General features: G+C 39.6%; 1 protein-coding gene across 9 annotated transcripts; it reads right to left on the bottom strand.

Annotated features, from left to right (window-relative positions):
- Positions 1-23: 23 nt before the first annotated feature.
- Positions 24-20,651, bottom strand: ankrd44 (ankyrin repeat domain 44). Of its 9 annotated transcripts, none has more exons than XM_079463675.1 (29): positions 20,350-20,606; positions 20,178-20,240; positions 13,422-13,505; positions 13,018-13,096; positions 12,708-12,778; positions 12,346-12,546; positions 11,488-11,575; positions 10,773-10,915; positions 10,131-10,343; positions 9,888-9,966; positions 9,690-9,804; positions 9,528-9,610; positions 8,646-8,709; positions 7,593-7,661; positions 7,048-7,188; positions 5,981-6,046; positions 5,225-5,336; positions 4,929-5,000; positions 4,540-4,741; positions 4,357-4,444; positions 4,087-4,204; positions 3,763-3,982; positions 3,589-3,676; positions 3,422-3,505; positions 3,167-3,312; positions 2,979-3,061; positions 2,143-2,222; positions 1,973-2,064; positions 24-1,756 (listed from the first exon to the last, which is right to left on the bottom strand). In XM_079463675.1, the coding sequence occupies exons 2-29, from the start codon at positions 20,202-20,204 to the stop codon at positions 1,521-1,523; spliced, it is 3,144 nt and encodes a 1,047-aa protein (XP_079319801.1). In that variant the 5' UTR covers positions 20,205-20,240; positions 20,350-20,606; the 3' UTR covers positions 24-1,520. The 9 variants fall into 9 exon arrangements, with proteins under 9 accessions (XP_079319801.1, XP_079319807.1, XP_079319803.1 ...); XM_079463681.1 differs by having other exon boundaries at positions 24-1,659; XM_079463677.1 differs by having other exon boundaries at positions 2,143-2,213; positions 20,350-20,460.
- Between the last annotated feature and the right edge of the window lie 1,083 nt (positions 20,652-21,734).

The following is a 21,734-nucleotide window of genomic DNA, read 5'->3' as shown; positions in this document are numbered from 1 at the left end:
AAACTCCACACAAATCAAAAAACCCTGGTAAAACCTTTTATGTAGCCATACATTTTATAAAAAGAAACTTGAGCTGACGAAGAACCTTCCATGATACATTGCAGGGGAAACATGATCTACAAGAAGATTGTCACACATCTCAAAGCTTTTGTTCTATAATACTGCTTGATTTCATTCCTCTGCATCTTTACACTCAATTCATTTGACGTAATGAAAATCAACTATGCGCTTTAGTTATAAGACAGTTGTGTGCAAGTTTTGCTCTTAACATCCATGTGTTGATATGTACAAACACTTTTGTATTTTCTGTAGCAAACACACACTCATAGGCACAAACATCAGGAAGGGTGAACCATTGGCTTATGGCTGGCAGGTGAACTGAATAACCCAGACTTCTCTTCACATTTACGTATTCTTTCATTACACACAGACACATACAAACCCACACACACCGAGAATAACAATTCTGAAAATGAAGAACAAGGCACTGGACATGCTTTAGAAACTGGCACATTGTAGAGAAAGGCAAACAGACTAATGATGGTTTACATTTTCATTATGAGGTTTTGAATGACCGTTTTTGTTTGCAGCACTTTATCTTTTAGGAGAAATGGGTACGTGACAGAGTTTGGAAAACCATTAAAAGGAATCAACCAGTGCAAATAATAGAAATACTTAAGTAGAGAAAAAAAACAAGATTTTTTTTACACTCTAGGGTTCAAAGTTTAAACACCTTTTACTTATACATAAGTGCATTCAAATCTAGTACCCTTTTTAACTAAATAGCAATAAATATCTGTATGAACATCCTGGTTCGCATAACATGCCATGTCTTCTCACAAGAACCTAAAACTGAACCTGAATGACAAGATTTCTTTGAACACTGCTGCAATGTCTAAGGAACAGAACCGAAAAGTGTCCAAAAGCGTCCGATGCAAACTAGACCATCAAGGCCTATAAATCTATATCTCTACCTAATAAAAATCTCTTTTTAACAACATAAAGCTCAAGAGCCTTCATTTTATAACGTGACATACAATACATGTGAAGTACAACTGATGTACTGTCTAGAAATTTGCATTTGATTTTCCTTGGTTTCATGTACTTTGTATTGTCGTAAATAAGCATTTGAAACACATATATTGAGAATCAGTAAATCCACTTATTAACCAAAAATGTGAATTGGTCCCATTGGCTACAGAGGTTCATGTGTGTGCGACCTTGTGCTTCCACAGGTTTTTTGCTTTCAGTCCACAAGTTAAAACATTGCGCACCACACTTCCCATTGAACTTCAAGTGTGATTCCGAGGAGTCAACATTTGGCAATCTCAAACACAAAAGACATCCGTCGAATCATTATTAAAGTCGAATGGCTTTAGACAAAAAGTCTCTTGTGCAAACAAGTGTGGCAGAAAGAAAGTGTACCAAGTGTGCCATAATCTCAACTCATTACAAACGTCTATGAGGTTGATGCCATGTGCTTCTAAAACTATGAGGGGTAACGGGGAAAAACTACGGGGTCAAAACGTCTCCGAGTCCGAGTCGTTTTCGGGGGTCGTGCCCTCGCTGGAGGGGTCCCTTGGACTCCGAGGACCCTGGGGATTCTTGGTGTGGCGGGGCAGAGATTTCAGCAGGGCGCCTGGTGAGGGAGTTCCAGAGCTGCAAGGGGAGCAGAAAGGCATCATGGTAGCCAGAATGAGAGCCAGGCAGTCAGCCACTTCCCTGCTTGGAGCGCAAGCCAGAGCAGGGGTGAGACCTGCGGGGAAAGACAGCCAAAGAACAAGAGAGACAGGAGAGCAGAAAGAGGGAAAGGAAAGGGCGGAGGTGGAACAAAGGGGGCACGATTGGACGAAAGCTGCATTCCATTAGGCCGGCAAACACACGGGGTAAAAGGGTCACGCATGTCAAAGCTTTGAAAGACGGACACTGAACGAATGTGATCTGATGACATCAGAGGTTTAGGAAGACGTACCGTTCTCATCTAGCACTTGAACACTGGCACCTCGAGAGAGCAACTCCTGTACCGTCTGCTTCATACCGCTGCGTGCAGCCAGATGAAGAGGTCTGAGAAAGTGAAAGACAACCGGTGAGCAACATTTGCGTCTTTTATCAGACGAGTGTTATGTGCAAAAAGGATCTCACGTTTGCAGTGCAGCGTTTGTAGCGACGAGGGCGGAGTCTGGAAGTTTTCCAAGAATGAGTGACGCACATTCCTCCATTCCCTGAAATAGACAGGGAAGAGCTCAGGCAATGAACTTGCTGTTTGCATCATATTTCATTTCTTTTTGCAATCTTAGTGTGCATGTAATATTCAATTCATAGTCACAGCTAACAAATGGCAGTTTTAATAGTTTTCCTTGTTTTTGCAAAATAAATCAGCTTTAGCTTGCATTTAAAATCACATACAGTAAACATGAGCTGTAACTTATATTATATCCTATACATTCCTAGGAGACCATTCCAAATTTTGTTATCAGCACTTCTAGATGTATTGTGCCCATTCCAGTCGGCTGTCTGTTGAATTTCAACAAGATCAAACCCCAGGAGTGATAAAGTCATCAAACAGCAATGTGAAAGACTGAGAGCATGACAAGACAAGTACAAATATTACTGTTGTATTGCTTAGACGTGAATATGAACCGGTTTTCTTTGCAGTATTTGAGGTCTGACAAAATACAGAGCATCTTTTATGTTATTTTGACTTGTTTCTTGAGTCTACATTTTCTGCAACAATGTTCTGATTAATATATTAGAAATATTGATAGTAGTTCACAGATTGAAACAAAAAGGATCATTTTACCTAAACACGCAACTAGAAATGGTATTTTTTAAAATCAGAAAAACTATTTTGAAATGGTCTCTTAATTTTTTTCAATGGCTGTATATTAGAAACTGATCATTCAGCACATCATAGTTCATACTTCTATTGAAAATTTAAAAACAATGAACATATTTCCTGCTATAAGACAGATATTTACATTACTGCAGGCTAGATGAAGTGCAGTATTGCCCTTCTGGTCGGTCAGACTGAGGTTAACATTTGCATTGGCAAGCAGAGTCTCTGTTGAAAAACACGGCACAATTTGAAAGTCACTTAACACATTTTCACACCCGAAAAAACAAAAAGAAAAGTGATGCGAGAGAAGAAACACTGAAAAATATGTACCTACGACCTCCACTCGTCCTCTCTCGGCTGCCAAAATCAGGGCACTGCGTCCTGATTGGTCGACATCATCCGCAGGTGCATTATGGGCCAGGAGCAACTGAACACATTCTACTTGACCAGCGAATGCAGCAGCATGTAGAGGAGTCCTGAAAAAGGACATATTTTGTTTTCGAATCTAATGACATTCATACAGTTTCAAGTGTCCAAATACTGTTTTAGGCCACCATATGAATAATGATCATAAAACGAACTCACCTGCCCTTTGAGTCTTTGCAAGTTACAATCTTTGATCCCATGGCTTCTAGTAAAAGGGTTGCACAAGCCTCATGGTCGTTGACCCTGCGGGACAAAGGATGCACGCCGGTTGGACACACAAAAGTACAAATGAGTTGTATGAATTTTCAATCAGGCGGCAGACGTACACAGCACAATGCAGTGGAGTGAAGGGGTTTCCTTCAAACTGTCGAAAGTGACGTTGCTCTAGAAGAACCTCCACGCAGCCGTCGTGACCTGTAACACAAAGATGCTAAGTGCACGACCCCCAAAATGAAAGCTTCTACAGTGAATAAAATAAAATGTATATATGGAGATCTGACCGAAGTAACATGCCCAGTGCAGGGGTGTGTATCCCTGGTTGTCTCGTAACGGGGGTACGGGGGGTTCGGCACAGGCGATGTTAAGCAGTTCGCTTAGCCAGGACGCGTGTCCCCTCGATGCAGCCAGATGGATCGCCGTTCTGCCCTTGGAATCCCCCAGCAGAACTGATGCCTCAAGCTCCAACAGAGACTGAACACACTCCTCCTGTCCAATCAAGAGCTGAGAAAAAAAAGAAAGTATGACTAAGAGACACAAAGGCTCCATACGTCTACACAATAAAAGTAGATTTGAAAAGGTTTGTTTGCAGTGAGTAGTAAACTCACCCCGAGGTGTAGAGCGCTCAGACCATGATGATCAGTCAAATCCACACTGGCCTCACGCTCCAACAGTAGAGACACAGCATCCATGTGACCCCCCATTACTGCCAGCATAAGAGGGGTCCTAAAGACACGAATGCACAGAGAAAAAATTAAGTCATCACGAACAAAATGTCGGAATCCATTTAAAAGGATCCACTAATGCATTACGCCATCAATTATAATATTCCCAGAAGTCCCTGCACAGATTTTATGACGACATTAATGATCACTCACTGTCCCTGAGTGTCTGCCGCGTCCACCAGATCTGCATTATCAGAGTCTTCCAGCAGGAGGCGCACACATGACATATGACCATTCATTACTGGTGAGCAAAACAACAGGGTCCATAGATTTAACCAGTTGTGTCATTACTACAGTTTAAATTATTCGACTGTGATACACGCACAGGTGTAATACCTGCGAGGTGGATAGGTGTACGTCCACGGACAGTGTCTCTGCTTCTTGGCGATGCCCCGTGGTTTAGGAGAGTGAGAGCACAGTCAGTGTGGCCCCTGAGGGCAGCGAGGGCTAAGGGGGTCCGACCCACTTCATCCCCCTGATCAACCTCGCAGTGACCCTCCAAGAGCACTTCTAGAGCCTGTGCATGACCGTGATACGCCTAGATACACAAACACGTGACAACAACGTCTCAAAAACTGACTAGCGAGGACATAACATGGAGACTTTAATATTTGAGTAGCTAATAAATCAACCCAATAATGTTTGCCAAACATCGTATAATGTCAACATGTTTCGCTCTCACTAGGACTGTGTGTGTGTGTGTGTGCCTGAGAGTTTGGACTCACCGCCAGATGCAGTGGACTTCTGGTTTGGCCGTTCTCCATCTCATCCTGATGGTTCTCATCTCTGTCCAGTAGCTAAAATCCAATAATTTAGAATCAGAATCACAGATGATAACTCTTAATTATGATCACCTGAATTAAACACATTCATTCTCTCACTTCACCAGCATGTGGCATATGAAGCGTCACAAAGACCTTTTGTCACACATTTTTTGTTAACTAATACAGTAGTTTGATACAAAAAAAATATTTTCAAACGCAAATAACAAATTCAAATGAGATTAAGGAAGTGACCTCACCAGCTTCAGACACTGTCTGTGTCCATACGCTGCCGCATAATGAACAGCACTGTAGCCGTGCTTATCTTTGAGTGATGGGGCGGCATTATGCTGTATCAGGTACGCTAGACACCTGCGTGTACAATAGTGTTATAATATACTGAAAGCAAAGGTACACATGATTTTGCACTGTACTTCAAGCTCATTATTTGTCTCTCTTTATATATAAAGTTTAGAAAGCAAGAATATACATAAAGCAAATTTCGCGTTCACGAAACAGTTTACTTACCATTTACTCACTACCATAGTAAGAAAAATGACAATGGTAGTCAAGAGTGCGCCAGAACTCTATCTTGTTTTGTGTTCAGCAGAACAACGAAATTTGTGAAGCGATTTTTCCTACTATGATAGTCAATGGTGGCCAAGAACGCATTATTCCAAATATCTTTTTCTGTGTTCAAATGTAAAGATTCGAAACAACTTGAGAATGAGTAAATGTCTAATGAAGATAGAATTTTCATATTTGGGTGAACTGTCCCTTTAAGAAAATCTATTAATAAATAAAAAATCTATAAAACAGATTTGCATGTCAACATAAACACTGAAAAAGTATGAATAAAGGGTCACAGTGAGGATGCAAAGCAATGTCTGTAAACTGATGACACACAAAGTTTTAGGTGTGAGTGCAGCACACTTTGTAAATGGAGCGAGTGCCGGGTGTAAATGGAGGTCAGGAGGAGACATGAAGCTGAGCAGATGTGGACAGATAGGACTCACTGTGCTGCTTCTTTCTCTCTCTCTGCTTGAACTCCCTCACTCTCTGGCTCCAGGACCACACGCCGCCTTTAGAGAAAGCACACAAATCCATGTGATGATCTTACACACTTCTCACTCAGAAATAAGTGGGAGGAGGCGAACTCTGTTTATAATTATTTATTAGACGGTCTAACCTTTGAGTAAGAAAACATCCAATATTAAAGGGGTCATTTGACACGGCTAAAACGAATATTATCGTTTATTTTAGGTGTAATGCAATGTGTATGTGTACGATTTAAAGTAAAAAAAACGCAATATTTTCCACATAAAGTGCATGTTTGTATCTCCTCTTTGCCCTGCCTCTCTGAAACGTGTGGATTTCTTAAAAAGCTCATCGCTCTGAAAATGAGGTGTGCTATGATTGGCCAGTTAACCAGTGCGTAGTGATTGGTCGAATACTGCAAGCTTGTGACGGAAATGTAACGCCTCTTACCACATTTGGAATTTCGGGTTCCAAAGCAGTTGTACTGACAGGTACGTCCACCTTACTTGCGTATACATTTCGGCGGTCTAGTCAGATAATACCATGAACTGGAGGTGTGGTTACACGAGGCGTTTCAGCCAGGTCTGGGTGAGCATTCGCTTTTAGATAGAATGCATCCTTTGTTCTATCACTTTAATTTTGGCAACTTCACGTGCATGGGCAACTTATAACACACCAAAGACACAGAAAAACATGTATTCACGCCATATGACCCCTTTAAAATAAGAATACATTTTGCATAAATTTAAACGATAAATTAAGGAAAAAAAAAACTCTGTGGTTATATTTTACAGTGTTTTTGTTTGCCTTATAAACTTGAAGCAAAGCCCCCGTTTCAGCACATAAATTACCCCATTGACACAAGTCTTAAAAATAGCCTGGGGTTGCCTTGGCAACGCTGATAGATGTGTTACTGTAGCAGTGAGCAGTCTCCAGAGATGAAAACAGACATTGCACTCAATTCGATAGGTAGGTATTCAAATCGGTACATACTCTCACAGAATGCGATTTCGGACGCAGCTGTTTGTCTAAATGTTTATTATACCTCCTGTCCAGATCCGATGCAGCAGCGTAGTGCAGGGCAGAGCGTCCCCACTGGTCAGTGGCGTTAATGCAGGTACCACAGGACACCAGAGTCTCCAGACACTGAAAGTGACGGCTAGCTGCTGCATAGTGTAGAGGGGTCCTGTCCAAACAAACAAAAAGCTGACATGAAGATTAGCACACCCTGATAGAGACATCTACAAATAATCTAGTCGATCTTACAAAATGTAAATGACGCATACATCAATGTTTAATAAAACCTGCACAAATGTTTTGATAAAGGTTGGATTCTATTCATGATTAGAATGAAAGGATATTCTTTGCAACATTTATCACAGAGTGACTCCATTATATAAACAACTGTGCTACTCTGTGAACATGAGGCCTAGAACATATCTCCTGAATGCACTGCATAGTACAGATGCTATAAATGCATTCAGTCTGTCTAGAAACCTTACTACTGAACTCCAGCTGAGAGCAGCACATGTGTAAAAGCGAGCGTTTAATCATTCTGACTTAAATGTCTCACTTATACCGAGAACTCACCTTCCATGCTTGTCCCTGCGGTTATGATCAGCTCCACTGCTGAGCAACAGCTTCACACATTCCACATTACTGAGAGAGAGAGAGAAGAGAGAGAGAGAGAGAGAGAGAGAGAGAGAGAGAGAGAGAGAGAAACATTAGGAACATGGCTATGCCCCTGCAGCTTTGTCTTGAGCCGGAATGCAGACACACAGCAGGTCTGACAAGATAACGTAAGACAGATGGGTATTAAAACAATCTATACAGTTAACTAGCCTGAACTCAACTAGTCCCTCTGTACAATCGTCTTCCCCTTAAACCATTCAACTGGTTCAAATAATATTTGCATGTAATCGATTCATGCTACTCATTATATTAATAATAGATTTTTGTCAAAAATGTTGCCGATTTCATTCTAAAATCTATAATACATTTTTCTGGTGGTTTAAAGGGACAGTTCACCCAAAAAGGAAAATGATTTGATCGTTTATTCACTCTGATCTGAACTATTTTTCTTCTGCAGAACACAATAGAAGATATTTCCAAGAACGTTTGGTTAAAAAACAACATTGGGTTTCATTGACTTGCAACATATGAACACAGAACCTCAAATCTTCTTTTGTTCCACAGAAGAAAGGGTCATTTACAGAGTTTCGAGTGGCATGAGACTAGATACATGACATTGTTTATTATGGGATCAACTTTTTCTTTAGTGTTACCGAAACGTAAGTTTAGCCAATGCTGTGAGATTCCGGTCTTTAACCATTCAAGGAGATAGATGAAAAATAGTTGCACTGAGAAATGCTTTTCAGTGACCTGTCAAGAAAAACATTTTCACATTGCAAAAAAAAAGATAATTTTGTGTTCTTGTTTTCTATATTATAAAATCCTATTTTCTCTTATGTATAAAATACACCCATTTTAAAATACTACAGACTCAATGGCATTTTTGATCAGATGTTACAAAAAGCTACCAACTGTTGTACTCATACAGGATTAGGATTTTGATCACACAGATATCTTTTGCCACAATCCAGGAGGTAAATTCCATCTTGTTTGACCGCAACAAAAACTCACCCGCCTGCAGCCGCGGCGTGCAGACACGTTCTCCCCAGGTTATCCGGAGTGTCGATTTGGAAGCCTGCAGATAGGACCGAGTCATTACTGAGAGGGCACATTATGCTATACCTCCGCCCTGAGAGGGAATGTAGGGATGGAGAGTAGGAAGACAGCGTGTGGAAGAGGAAAGTGCCCCGGGACACAGACAGCCACAATACCAGACCGCAGGAGGTGATGACAACGACATGGAGAAGAAAAAAAAGTCGGATAAAGAGAGAGGGATATAGTGAGTGAGAAAAAGAGAGAAACAAAGAAGAAAGGATGTTAGTGCAAGAGAAGTAAATAGGAGAATAGCAAAGGCAAGACAAATACACATTGCTCACGGTGAGAATACAAATGTGTGCAACCGAACTGTGTTTCAACAGGACGAACTTCAACATACATACAATTAAAGTGATAGTTCACCCATAAATGAAATTCTGTCATCATTTACTACCCTCTTGTCATTTTAAACCTGAATGACTTTCTTTCTTCCACAGAACAGAAAAGAATATATTTATTCGGCACCCATCGACGGACATTGGATTTGTATCCATACAATAAAAGTGAATGTGCCAATAAAACTGTTCGGTTACCAGCATTCTTGAAAATATCTTCTTTTGTGTTCAGCGGTAGAAAGTCATAACAGGGTTTTTGGGGTGAACTATCACTTTAATAAAAGCACAAAGATATAACAGCAAGCCAGAGTCTAGATTATAGTATTGTGTATCTAAATACACAATACTCAACAATTCAGGCCTAAAATATCTTTACTATATTATATTTTATGCATATTTATACAAGTATTTTATGTGTTACATATCTACGAAATGCGTGTTCGATTTGGTGGTGAGTCAGTACCTGAGGAGAGAAGCTTCCGGCAGCAGTCGGCGTGCGCATTCAGAGCTGCGAGATGCAGGGGAAACATGCCGTGCACTCCTCTTCTGCAGAGAAACAGAATGTGTTACAAAGAAAAAACAATGATGATGATGATTCACCGAGATTTTTACCAAAGATTCCAACCTGGTGCAGTCAGCTCCACTCGTGATAAGGGTGTTTATTAAAAGTTCATGGCCGTATCGAGCGGCCACGTGCAACGGAGTGTTTCCGTCCTTATCGACACAATCTATCTCCCCTCCTGTATCAAAACAATCACTGTACTTGTAATTCGCGGCTTCAACATGCAAAATAGCTCTATAGTCACAGTTCAGATTCAGATACCATTTTGGATGAGAGTCTGGGAGCGAGTGAATCGTCCGTGGACTGCTGTTAGGTGAAGTGGGCTCTTTCCATCACGACTCTAAAGAGACGGCACAAAAGATAAACTTTGTACGAGTCCAAACAACACAATACTGATAATTCTGAAGAAAGCAGGTGGGTAGTGAAGTAAGTGGGTAGACCCCATTTTGTCACCGGTTCACATCTGCTTCATTGTCTGCTGTAGTTGGTCGTGGTCTGACGTACCTGTACGTTGACATCGGCTCCACTGTTGACCAGGAATTCCAGACATAGGGCACCATGGGTGGACGCAGCTGCGAAGTGGAGCGGCGTAAAGCCCTTGTTATTCGGCTGACTGACGTTAGCGCCGTAATCAATCAGCTCACTGACCACAGCGTCCTGTCCATTAAAACATGCTACATGGAGAGCTGTGTTCCCAAAAGCATTAGCTTCATCTATCTATGGGGGCAGAGGACACAGAACAAGGAGTATGAGTTATTTATGCAATATCGCTCGAGTAGGAGTGTGATATTGCTCTAATATCAGCATGGCTGTGATCGCATCTGCTGATATAAGAGCACTATCACATGACTACGAGAGCGATATTGCATTTATAGATACGGCACAAGTTTATAGATATATCAGAAACCCTGGTGATACAAGTGGAATATCTCATGGCTCTCAGCCAATCAGATTCAAGAACGGTTGTATAATTACTTATAGCAAACTATAGATAAGAAAATAAATTAACTGTAAAAGTCTATCCTAATTCAGTTCGTTTTCAATACTTCCTGTTTATTGTGATATAACTTAATGTGTGTTTCATCAGTGCAGTTCTGATGCACAAAAAAAATCCTCATCAATATGTATATATGTATATTCTGGTACCTCGACAGACAGGCTAAGCAGGTGTTTAACAACAGCGATCTGTCCATTAGAAGCAGCAGCATGAAGAGGTGTGTATCCTCTCTTGTCCTTGTAGCTGAGCTCGGCTCCCTGACTCACCAACAAAAACACCACGTCTAAATGACCTGAAGAGAAAACAGCCCAAACACAGTTTCGTAAAGAAATATGTCTTCAAAAACATTCAATGATATCTTTTACTCATACATTCTTCAGAAACACGAAGAGAGATGTTTTGCAGAACGCTAATGTTTTAAGCATGTAACAACCAAAAGATGGAGAATTAAAGGTGCAATGTGAGATATTAAGAAGGATCTACTGACAAAAATGCAATATAATATACACAACTATTTCTTCAGAGGTGTATGAAGACCTTACGTGCCGAAGCGTTATGTTTCTACTATCTTAAAATGAGCTTATTCTATCCATGTACACCGCTGGTCCCCTTACATGGAATTCACCATGTTCTTTCTACAGTAGCCCTAAACGGACAAACTGCTCTACAGCGCGTGTTTCCAAAATACGTTATCTCCTTCGACAAAGAAGCGAAAACAGCATAATCCTCTGCTTCGAAAGGGAGGGGTGAGTGGAGCCGTTGGTTGCAATTTGTAACCTCACCACTACATGCCGCGAAATTTCACAAATTTCTTTAATAAAAAGCCAAATACAGTACATAACTGTTTATAAGATGTCATCTCACCCATAAATGCAGCCCAGTGCAGCGCACGGCAGTCTTTCTTATCAAAAGCATTAATGTTGGCACCCTTAGCCAAGAGGAGGCTAACCATCTGAGGAGAAAGAGAGAGAGATAAAGATGATGATGCAGAAATGGAAGATGTCAGTCAAAAGCAGTTTAGCATGAATCAATAACAGATCTTTGTGCTGTGATTGACACAATTTATATAATGACCTTTTAAAAAACACGCTGAATTGTTGTGAGCTCTAGAACATTTCAGCATTGCTGGTTATCAGTTCATATCAGTAGTCATGTGATTTCTAATCATAAGTTTATGTTATGTAAAACATGCATACCAAACATTTGACATGGTTTTTGTGGCTACCTTTTAAAAGTTGAAACCTTGTTTAATTTGAGGTCCTGAATTTAAATCTTTGTAGCCCAATTTTATACCCTGTTGATAATACAGCTTTCCTGTAGCTCAGTGGTTAAAGCATGGCGCTAGCAATTCCAAGGTCATGGGTTCGATCACAGGGATTGCAGATACTCAGAAACATTGTATACACTGCAAGTCGCTTTGGATAAAAGCGCCTGCCTAATGCATAAATGTAAAACCAGCATATGCTGGTTAGATTTGAAGCATGGTCGCTGGTTTGAGCTGGGCCTTAGCTGGTTTAAGCTAAAAAAAAGATAGTACAGTTAAACGTAAGTAGCTTGAAATGACACGAGCACATTCTATTACAATGTGATTTAATCTGTAGAAGTTGCTTTCCCCTGCGAAGACGCCGTTTCCGCTTCATGTGAAATAGGCCCATTGGCACAGAGACACAATTTAGGTTACATCCTACCAGTTGAGAATTCCTAAATGTCTTTTGACAGTACCTCTGTGTGGCCGTTGAGGGCGGCGTGATGCAAAGCGGTCCGTCCGCCTCGGTCTGACACGTTAACGCTGCTCAGGAGCGGGATGATGACCTCAGCACAGCGTAGAGCCTTGTTAGCAGCCGCAACGTGCAGAGGTGTCTGCCAGTTTTTATCTCGCGCGTTAACATCGGCAGAATGTCGGATCAACACACGAACCGCCTCCTAGAGGTGTGAGAAATAAAATGACTGAATACACCAGTAGAACGAATACTTACATGGCCAACAAAGTACACCCAGGACTGGAAAACATGTTTTAAAATGGGTAAAGCTACTATGAAAACATATGATTTGGCTATGACAAGCTGTTTTATAAGCAAGCCCACCTCACTACGTGATGCCACAGCCCTGTGGAGAGGTGTCAACCACATGCTGTCTTTGGCATTGACTCGTGCCCCTAAAAACAAAGAAATACATAAAGTAATCAAACAACAACAATCATGATAACTTAATAAATACAAGTAGCTTCAACTTCTAATGGCTAGATGTTTAAAGGAAGTTATGTCACCATTTTACCACATGTTGCACCAAACAATCATAGTTTAATGGGCTCAGTTGGTTTTGAACAGAGATGTTATAGTATAAAGGTTCTGTGGAGGATGGCTTGGGAAGAACGGGGGAGGAAAACAGTTGTACCGGAGACAATGAGGAGCTCTGTGATCTCAGCATCTCCAAGGAAGGCAGCTGCATGAAGAGGAGCTCGCTTCTCTGTGTCCTGAGAGATAGAGAGACAGCAAGAAAGTGAGACTGATCAACAAGGACAGCAGCAAGTCTGGGTACAGAGAGACAACCCAAACCCTAAGGCTTTGACTGCATATGTGTAAAACTGGACTGAGCACAAACATTTGGACATTGAGTTCTTGATGGAGCCATCAGGGCGGATGCTGATAGAAAAGAATAAATAAATATTCTGGGGGAAGCACAGCCTCAAAAACAATTGTGTGTCCTGTCGCCAATGTATTTAAATCTTTGTCTGTTACCTTGGGATTCCTAGAGTATTAATGGGACAGAGAAAGGTAAAATGAGAGATTTTCTCTTACCAGTGCATTGATGTCCTCTGATTTACATATGAGCATACGAATCTCATCAGGGTCTCCATTAAAGATGGCTTGAACAAGGGGTGGCTGTAAAAAAAGAATATTTAAAGCATAAAGATAGCCTGACCTGAAACTGTATTTGCAACCTACAGCCTGGAAACCAGACACAAGCACAGCATCAAGCATCTTGGTAGGAAATTTACATTTTCTTCAGAACAAATTGAGAACTTAAGACCATCAGTTCACTATAGCCCAGAAAATATGGTGGATCACATTTAGTCTTTGTGACCTGGAATCACTGTAAAACATCTTTTAGTTGATATAAATAGCCGATATTAATATTTTAGTTTAAATTAAATTGATTATTGTTATGTTTAATTCTGTGTCAGCACAAAACTACCATATGTCACAAAACCAAGTTAAGAAACCACAGGCTGCTGCATTTCCATGAAATGTCAATTACAGGGTCTAAAACCCAGTCTACAGCAACCAGGAAGCTTTTCACCACTCATGGGGAAATAAAGTCATGTTTTTCATCTATGCAGTTTATGTTCTTTCATTTTTCTGGAACAAGTAAACTGATCCAACATTCAGAAACTGCCTAATATAGAATTACTATGTGTTGCCAGATATAGGAATATTTGCTCATCAAGATCCATACCTCAGTGGTTTTAGTCTATTTACATTGCCTTTTTAACGGTAGCTTTGCGTAAACATTATGGGATGTAACAATATTATCGATATCGTGTAATCGCAATAGCAAAATTGTCTCAATATTATCGTGGTCACATGACTGTATGAAATGATAGGTCTTCCGGGCCTATAATAAAGTTATAAAAGCTAAGAAATAAAAATATGTTGCAGAGCACCTTCAGTACCACAGCGACACCACTTGGGGTCACAGACCCCCTGTTGAAGACCCCTGCCATACATCATTTTGGCAGCACAACAAATCACATGATATCTGAGACATTTGAGGGATAAGAGGCGGTATGAAAGTAAGGTGGCTGCCTAGTAAGAGATACAATTGACTGTATATGCATTTCCTGTGTCTCTGCAATAACCCCCACCATTACACTTCCTGTTTCTTAATTTTACCTTCTCAGAAATGACACAGAGGAAGCGTGGAAAGCACTTTCACTTCCGCTATACAACGGAACACATGCAGCCAGTCGGACCAGCATGCAAGCTAACTCAACATAAACTCAGGGCCACTTCATAGACACACAGTCTCAAACTTGTTGTTTTATTCACAGTTTGTTTGTATGCATCTTTGTTTTAGTGTTAACCTGAGATGTATTTTTATGGCAGGCCATTTCGACATAAAATAGTCCTGGCTGTACTAGTCAAAATTGCAATTCCAGGTATCTCTTCAGAAATTTTGACCTGTCATAATTGGAATTAGTGTATCTACAACGTAATTATGACTAGTCATAACAGGCAATGAAGATATCTGCAATGTTTTTTTGTGCTAGTCATCATATACATTCGAGATATCTACAAAGCTGTTTTGTCTAGTCATATTCTTCCATTGGAAAATATTTTCAGATATCTACAAACGAGTTTTGACTAGTAGAAACTGCAATTAAACATAATTCCAATTAGAGATATCTAACAGGATCATTAATAATTTGAGTTATCTCTAACTGGTGTTTGACTAGTCACAATCACATTTAAGATATCTTTAATAAATCATTTTTAAAGATATCCAAAAATACATTTGTAGATATCTGAAAATAATCTATTACTAGTAAATCTACAATTGAAGATTTAGATAAGTAAGGCTTATTTTAGTGAGACGGAAGGGTCTGTAATACTTCCAACTGGAGAAAGCGTAACAGCTAACTAAACCCATTGACATCCATTTAAAAAACTAGCCTGTTGTCTCCTTTGCTATAACCATGGCTTCATCGGAACACAGCATTAGCCGTTGCGCTACCATGCCTTCTAGTGGGTTTGGCTCTGGTGTGGGGGAATAGCTGAGTAAATTAAGTCTCATGTCACATAAACAGCAGATTCGACTAGGAGCAGGCACCATTCAGATATCTCTAATTATGTTTCGACTAGTCACAATTATATTTTGAGATATATTAAAATACTTTTGCGTATGTGTGATACGTTATTCTTAGATATCTATGACGTCATTACAAACTCAAATAGAGTTTATTTACAGATGTCTCGAATCAGATTTCTTACTAGCGCAATTATAATTGTAGATATCTCCAATTATCAATTTGACTAGTCAAATTATAATTATGACACGTCGAAATACAATTGAAACTCTTAAATATATTTTATGGATAGTCAAACCAAAGGTTTATATGCTTAAAACGCTTGCCATAGGCCATCTCACTTCTCACCCACTCACTCACTCACATTTTATCATCCATAAAAAACATCCCAGCTCTGCCAGTTTACCACAAGCCTTCAGTCATTTCTGTAACGCGGCTCTCTAAAAGCAACAAACCGCTGAAACTTTTCCTGCAACTTTACACAGATGACTCACATCCATTCTCTATAGAGCCTCATAAGGGAATTACAAAAACCTTAAATCAGACATTAAAGATATGAGGAGTGTCAATAAGAACTCCAATGTGTTACCAAAAACGGTTATTTAATAGAGTACCTCAGAGATTAAATTTTATTGTATGCAAACCCCAGAAGCGAGATAGCATTTTAGCACTTCCGGTTCCATCGCTCCATCCCATCGTTCACATTACAAGCGACAATGTATGATCCCATTAATTTCAATGGAGAGCTGTCGACTTCCGGCGACACAAACAGTTGGCGACGGGATGGGCCGTGTCTAGCGACGAGACAAAGTTGAGAAATCTTCAACTTAATGCAAATAAAGAGTGACTTTCAGGACTGACACCCAATAGGAAAATGGTAGAGCTTAACGTGATCAGTGGATGTCGCCACTCAGGCAACCACTAGTGGAAACTTTGTGTTTGGCTAGTGTCTTACAATATAACTATTTATATTTAATTTAAGTTAATATTCATTTATATTATTATTTGACTGTATAATAATTGTATTGAATAAACGATTTGTTGAATTTGTTGTATTGAATAAATAATTTGTTGAATTTTGTTGTATGTTCATGTTATTAAATAAACAATTTGTTGAATGGATCCTGAAGTTGACGCATTTAAACAAACCATATGGTACATTGACATCTGCCTGTTGAGCTTGGTGTCGGAGACTAAATTCGAAATATTGAAGAGACAAGTTTAGCCAGGTAACGTTTCTTCTCGGTTTATCTTGATTTTTATCAGCAAATAATCTACAGGCAAACTATTGTTTGTGAATGTGTACTGGAAGTTAAACTGGGAGTCAAAGGAGTGTTTGCATATGTTGTTAAGATGAAACCGTCTATACATATTTTTATGATTATTGGTAAATCGCCTGAAATAAGATCTGTGATTAACAAAACCTCTTAATATTGTCACATTTTATTCTATGAAAAAAAAACACCAGTTATAACTTGCTCATGATTTAAAAGCTTTATTGTGTCTTAAAAACGGCGGTTACGAACATGTTGCTAAAACCGACTACATCCTACATCATTGTGCATATAATCTCACATATAATCTCTAACATGGATGGAGATTGTTTACCAGGAAACGCATTTTTTATAAACTTTGAAAATGTTGTGGTGACGTTGATATTGAGCGACTGTGGTAGTCTGTTTAGCCCCATGTTAGCTTCTTACTTCTGGTGATTGTATTTAGGCTTCAAGTTCAAATGCAAAAAATGTTGTTCATTTGTAAATATTATCTTGATAGATAATGTGTAAACATCATAAACCTTTATTAATCACAAATCTTATTTTTTGCAATCTTCCAAAAGTCTAAGGGAACAATTCATAGATTTTCCGTCTAGGGAACCAGTGTGGCACTAACTTTCTCTGAAGTAGTCTATTCAAATTGTATAGCGCTACAGCATATTGTCGTCCACAACAATATGCTTCTCATTTGTTTCAAATTGTATTTAAAGAAATATCAGGAGAGACATAAAATATATATATATTTAAATCGAATCATAAATTAAAACTCTATTTAGTCTCCTGAATTATGAAAGAGCACCTCCGGACAAAGTAGAACAGAAGCCAAGGTTGCCGAGACACTGCGCGAGAACAAAATGTCAATATCACCTCATGTGATATCGCCTCAGTCTTACATACACCAGCACACAGCTTCTCTCTCAAAGGACAGAGAACACAACAGTTGGTGGCTGTGCAGCGTGACAACAGTTGTCTGTGTAATGGCACCGCAGGGCTTGTGGACGAGATTGCTGAGCACTGGCACAAGCAAAGAACTGGACGCAGCTCATCACAAATGAGGACATTCCCCGACCTCCCAGTGCTGCTCCATGCCAAAACCAAACACTCAAACACTGAAGCCATTGTTGACATGTGTTAGGCTACACGGCCCTCCCCCACACCCTATCCCCTCTAAAAGGGCGAATAAGAGTGAGCCAGACTTCCACAATAGCCAATGAGGGGTGAGGGTTTCTCTACTTTTGACAGAGCACTGCAGACCTTTTTGTGTCTTCTTCAAAACAAAGCAGACAGACTCCTCACGAATTCGGAACTACTGATCAACCCATGAATTGCAAAATTGAAATGCGGTTCTCTTTATGTCTGAAAGATTTGCATTTGGCTACAAATTGATTTCGGGATAATGTTGAGTTTTATTCAAACTACACTAAAATATCAACTAATGTAAAGAGCTGGAACAATAATCATGCATTTATATGCAAGTACATAACTGAACTGACGAAAGCCTTGCATTATAAAAGTCAGTATAACCCGTAAACACACCACCAGCCCTCATTTCCCCCTCCCTTTCTCCCTCTATCTCTCTGAACTTGTGTCGTGTAGCCCTCTGGGACTACAAAAAGCACGAGAGGGGGGAATGTTGGGATTCAACAACTTCCTGTTCTTTTCCTCTTTGGGGCAAATAACAAATATAACCATAAACATTCTTCCCACTCAGAAAGGAACATGTCCTGGTTTTAAACACAAGCTAAACTCTATAATCTGTGGAATAGGCATTGTCCATTTTCACGGAAAACGATTTTGACTCATCGCTCAGTTTGAAAAAACAAACAGGAACTTCATTTACAGAAGTGTATCTAAAATAGAAGTCTATGGGGCAAGACGCTATTAAGGAATCAAAGGCATAGTTCACCCCAAAATAATGTTTGTCATAATTTCCTCGTCCTCATGTCATTCCAAACCTGTTTGACCTTTTTCTGTCAGCAAAACACAAAAGAAGCTATTTTGAAGAGCGTTGGTAACCAAACAACATTAGCCACCCTTGAGTTGCATTGTATCGGCGCAAAACAACGAAGACCTAAAAGATCTTCTTTTGTGCTCCCAGATAAAAAGCGTCATATACAAGCATGAATGACATGAGGGTGAATAAATGACAGAATTTGTATCCCTTAAGATCCTGGAATACTAATGTTGTGAGTGATGAGTCTGATGAGTGATTGTTTATAAAATCAACAGCATGACATATGCCTGCCGACTAGCTTAACTTGTTTTAAACCCAGAACATTCCTTTAACAATGAAATGTAGTGCGCAAGGTCATAAAACCGTTCCTATAAAGCAGGCCTATGTTAACTAGAGACAGGCTAAACTATTACTAAAGATTTAGATTTCTAGAATCTACAACACATAGTCTCACAGCGGAAAAATATCTCAACCTTGGCGTAAAGTCCATGGGACTGACAGACATCAAGCTGCAAGTCGCAAGGACAGCTTCCTCAATCTTTTGCAATGAGTCTAGGTATGAAGGTATGAAGTTATCACATGACTGTTACAGTAGATATGTCTACACAAACACTCTCTCTCTTGAGTACGTTGCCCAAAGATAAAGAAAATGCAACATTTCATTCAACTTTGTACGGTTCCCCAGTTCAACATAACAGCAGCGCTTAATGTACCACCTAGATCAATGTATATTTATTTATCTGATTACCATTGACAGACTTTTGAGAAACTTTTGTTGGGTTTCTATACTGTAAAGATTTGTTGGAACCTAATTCCATGGACCTGTCACAACCAAATGAACTGAATAGTGCTGGCAATGAGAGAAGGAAGTTAACTAGCTTGACTTTAACTGGATGGAGCTCAAGCATGTTGGAAGGAACTTGTACTAGTTCATTAGAAATAGATCAGATTTAGGTCTGTGCGAATATATTGATTTTGAACTAAAGACTGCATTGGCATTGGCTTTTCTTTTTCAAAGATTTGGTGTAGATTAGATTTATAGCCAAATTAACATCAGCATCACATCAAGCAGGAAATGTGTGCTACATAAAAGCAGATAACGTGATGACTTACGTAAGTTGTGCGTCAAATATTAAAATGTATTTACAAATTAATATGCACAGTATGGAGAAACAAATCATAATCTTCAACATTTCCCATAGTATCATATCAATGAGTTTAATGAGTCGGATTTGCACGGTGTTTTGTTCTCAGAAGAAAGATCCCACCTACAATATAGTTTAAAATGACATAACTAGAACTTGTACGTGGTATGATGGTTATATACATATATATGCGCATACGTCGTGTAGTTTTGCAGCAAGCATAGAGTAACGTTATCCATTTTGTGCAGGCATTAATGGTTTTGAATCGCGTGCAAAACTAGTTTAATAAAAACAACAAACCATAGACGTTTTTGTATCAGCATTTACGGAAGAATTCATTGTGTATTAAAAAATCCAAATGCAATCGTTACCTGATCGACTAGTTTAAGAACAGCCATATCAAGTGCAACTGCACATCAAACTCCTGAAAAGACCTGAGAAGGTGAAGATGAATACAATAAAGATGTTGTACGCTTCTCTTCACAGAAGGAAGATGCACAATAACGTGGCAGCAAAGGCTTCCTGCTTTGCTGTGTAACGAACCCAGTCAAGAGGCCGGTGTGATATGATGGCCGTGACCGGCTCTGCAGGCGCTATCTTCGGTCAGCGGGAGCAGCTGTAGGCGCTGTCTCACCACCACCGCTCCGGCGCTCCGGGAAAGAGGAAAAGGGGAGGGAAGAAAAGGATGCAAGGACTGCCGTAAACAATCCACATTTACAGCAGCTGTACCCGCAATGGTCCCAGTTTCGGATGTTATATTCCAAACGTTTATATTCTGCGTTATATATGCATTTGTTAATAGGAAACTACAGGAAGTCCGCGTTTTTATCCTTCCCTACGAAGAGAAACGTACTATGGCGAAGGATCGCTGTATGAATATTAATGAGTTCCTGACATCGCGGCTGATTGGCTGACAGGGAGTCTCTGGAGGAGTGGGCGTTGGTGAGCTGGCCAGTGAACGAATCGTAAACACTACTTAATATTCATGAGCCTATACGTGCCCATAGTACGACTAGTAATTTGCTTTCCTTGTTTGTGATGCATAAACTCAGTTCTTCCGTCACTGGCCATCGGCGTCTTTGTTCGACAGCGATGTCCGATATATGAACTGATCTTATGGAAAATATGAAATCTGCATCACTCAAATGATACAAGTTTAAAGTAAAGTTTATTTGCTGCTGACAGCGAATCTGGTGCATTTTTCATCAGTGTTAAGTTGGATAAAATCAAACTAAGTAATTGTATGGTCACAAGTTTATTTATAACACATACGTTGTTGGTAAAGGCAGGCAGTAGTTGTTTTTGAAAGTCTTCGGCGTTTAGAGAGAGCTAATATTATAATAAGATTGTGTATATCTGTTTAATAAGTGTTTCTGTATATATTTTCCTGCTCTAAATTTGTTTATATAGCTGTTTTTTATATGGTTAAACATACTAAATGGATAAAAAGGAATGTCCCTAGAAGCCTATGAAGAGTTAGGTTCCAAAATGAGATGACACATGTTTGGAAAAAAAACGAGTTATGTTTTAAAAATGGATTTAAAAACTGCAATTTGATTGATATTAATGGGAATATACAATAAAAAACATTTCATTTTGGAAACAGACTCTTAAATATTGTTTGTGCTCTGCCGGAGGTATTTGATTGAAAGAGACTATTTAAAGATGCATGAGAAAACCCTAGAAAGTGGGTTTTGCATGTTTTAATGTTTAATTAAAACGGAGAGATAGTTTAAGTATTTTCAAATGCATAGGTGAGATTGAATTTAGCTGGGAATGAACATGTAGCCTTCCAGGCAAACGATCCAAATAATGTATTCTATGCAGGCATAATTAAAACAACCAAGGACCAGCATAGTCTAGAGAACATTTTTAAGTTGAAAAACTGCACAAACATACATGATCAACCACCCCATTGTCTTCTGCTA

The sequence above is a fragment of the Barbatula barbatula genome (genome assembly GCF_947034865.1).
Source record: "Barbatula barbatula genome assembly, chromosome: 9".
In the NCBI taxonomy this organism is placed as follows: Eukaryota; Metazoa; Chordata; class Actinopteri; order Cypriniformes; family Nemacheilidae; genus Barbatula; species Barbatula barbatula.
Note: the sequence above shows the minus strand (reverse complement) of the source record. Positions and strands in the feature narration are given on the sequence as shown.

Coding starts and splice junctions, on each gene's coding strand:
- ankrd44 (XM_079463673.1), bottom strand. CDS start 20,204: ATGGCTGTTCTTAAACTAGTCGATCAG. Junction 4,205..4,356: donor GCGGCAGACACTCAGGGACA/GTGAGTGATCAT, acceptor TCGTGTCTTTAG/GACCCCTCTTATGCTGGCAG. Junction 3,313..3,421: donor TGCAAAGACTCAAAGGGCAG/GTGAGTTCGTTT, acceptor GTCCTTTTTCAG/GACTCCTCTACATGCTGCTG.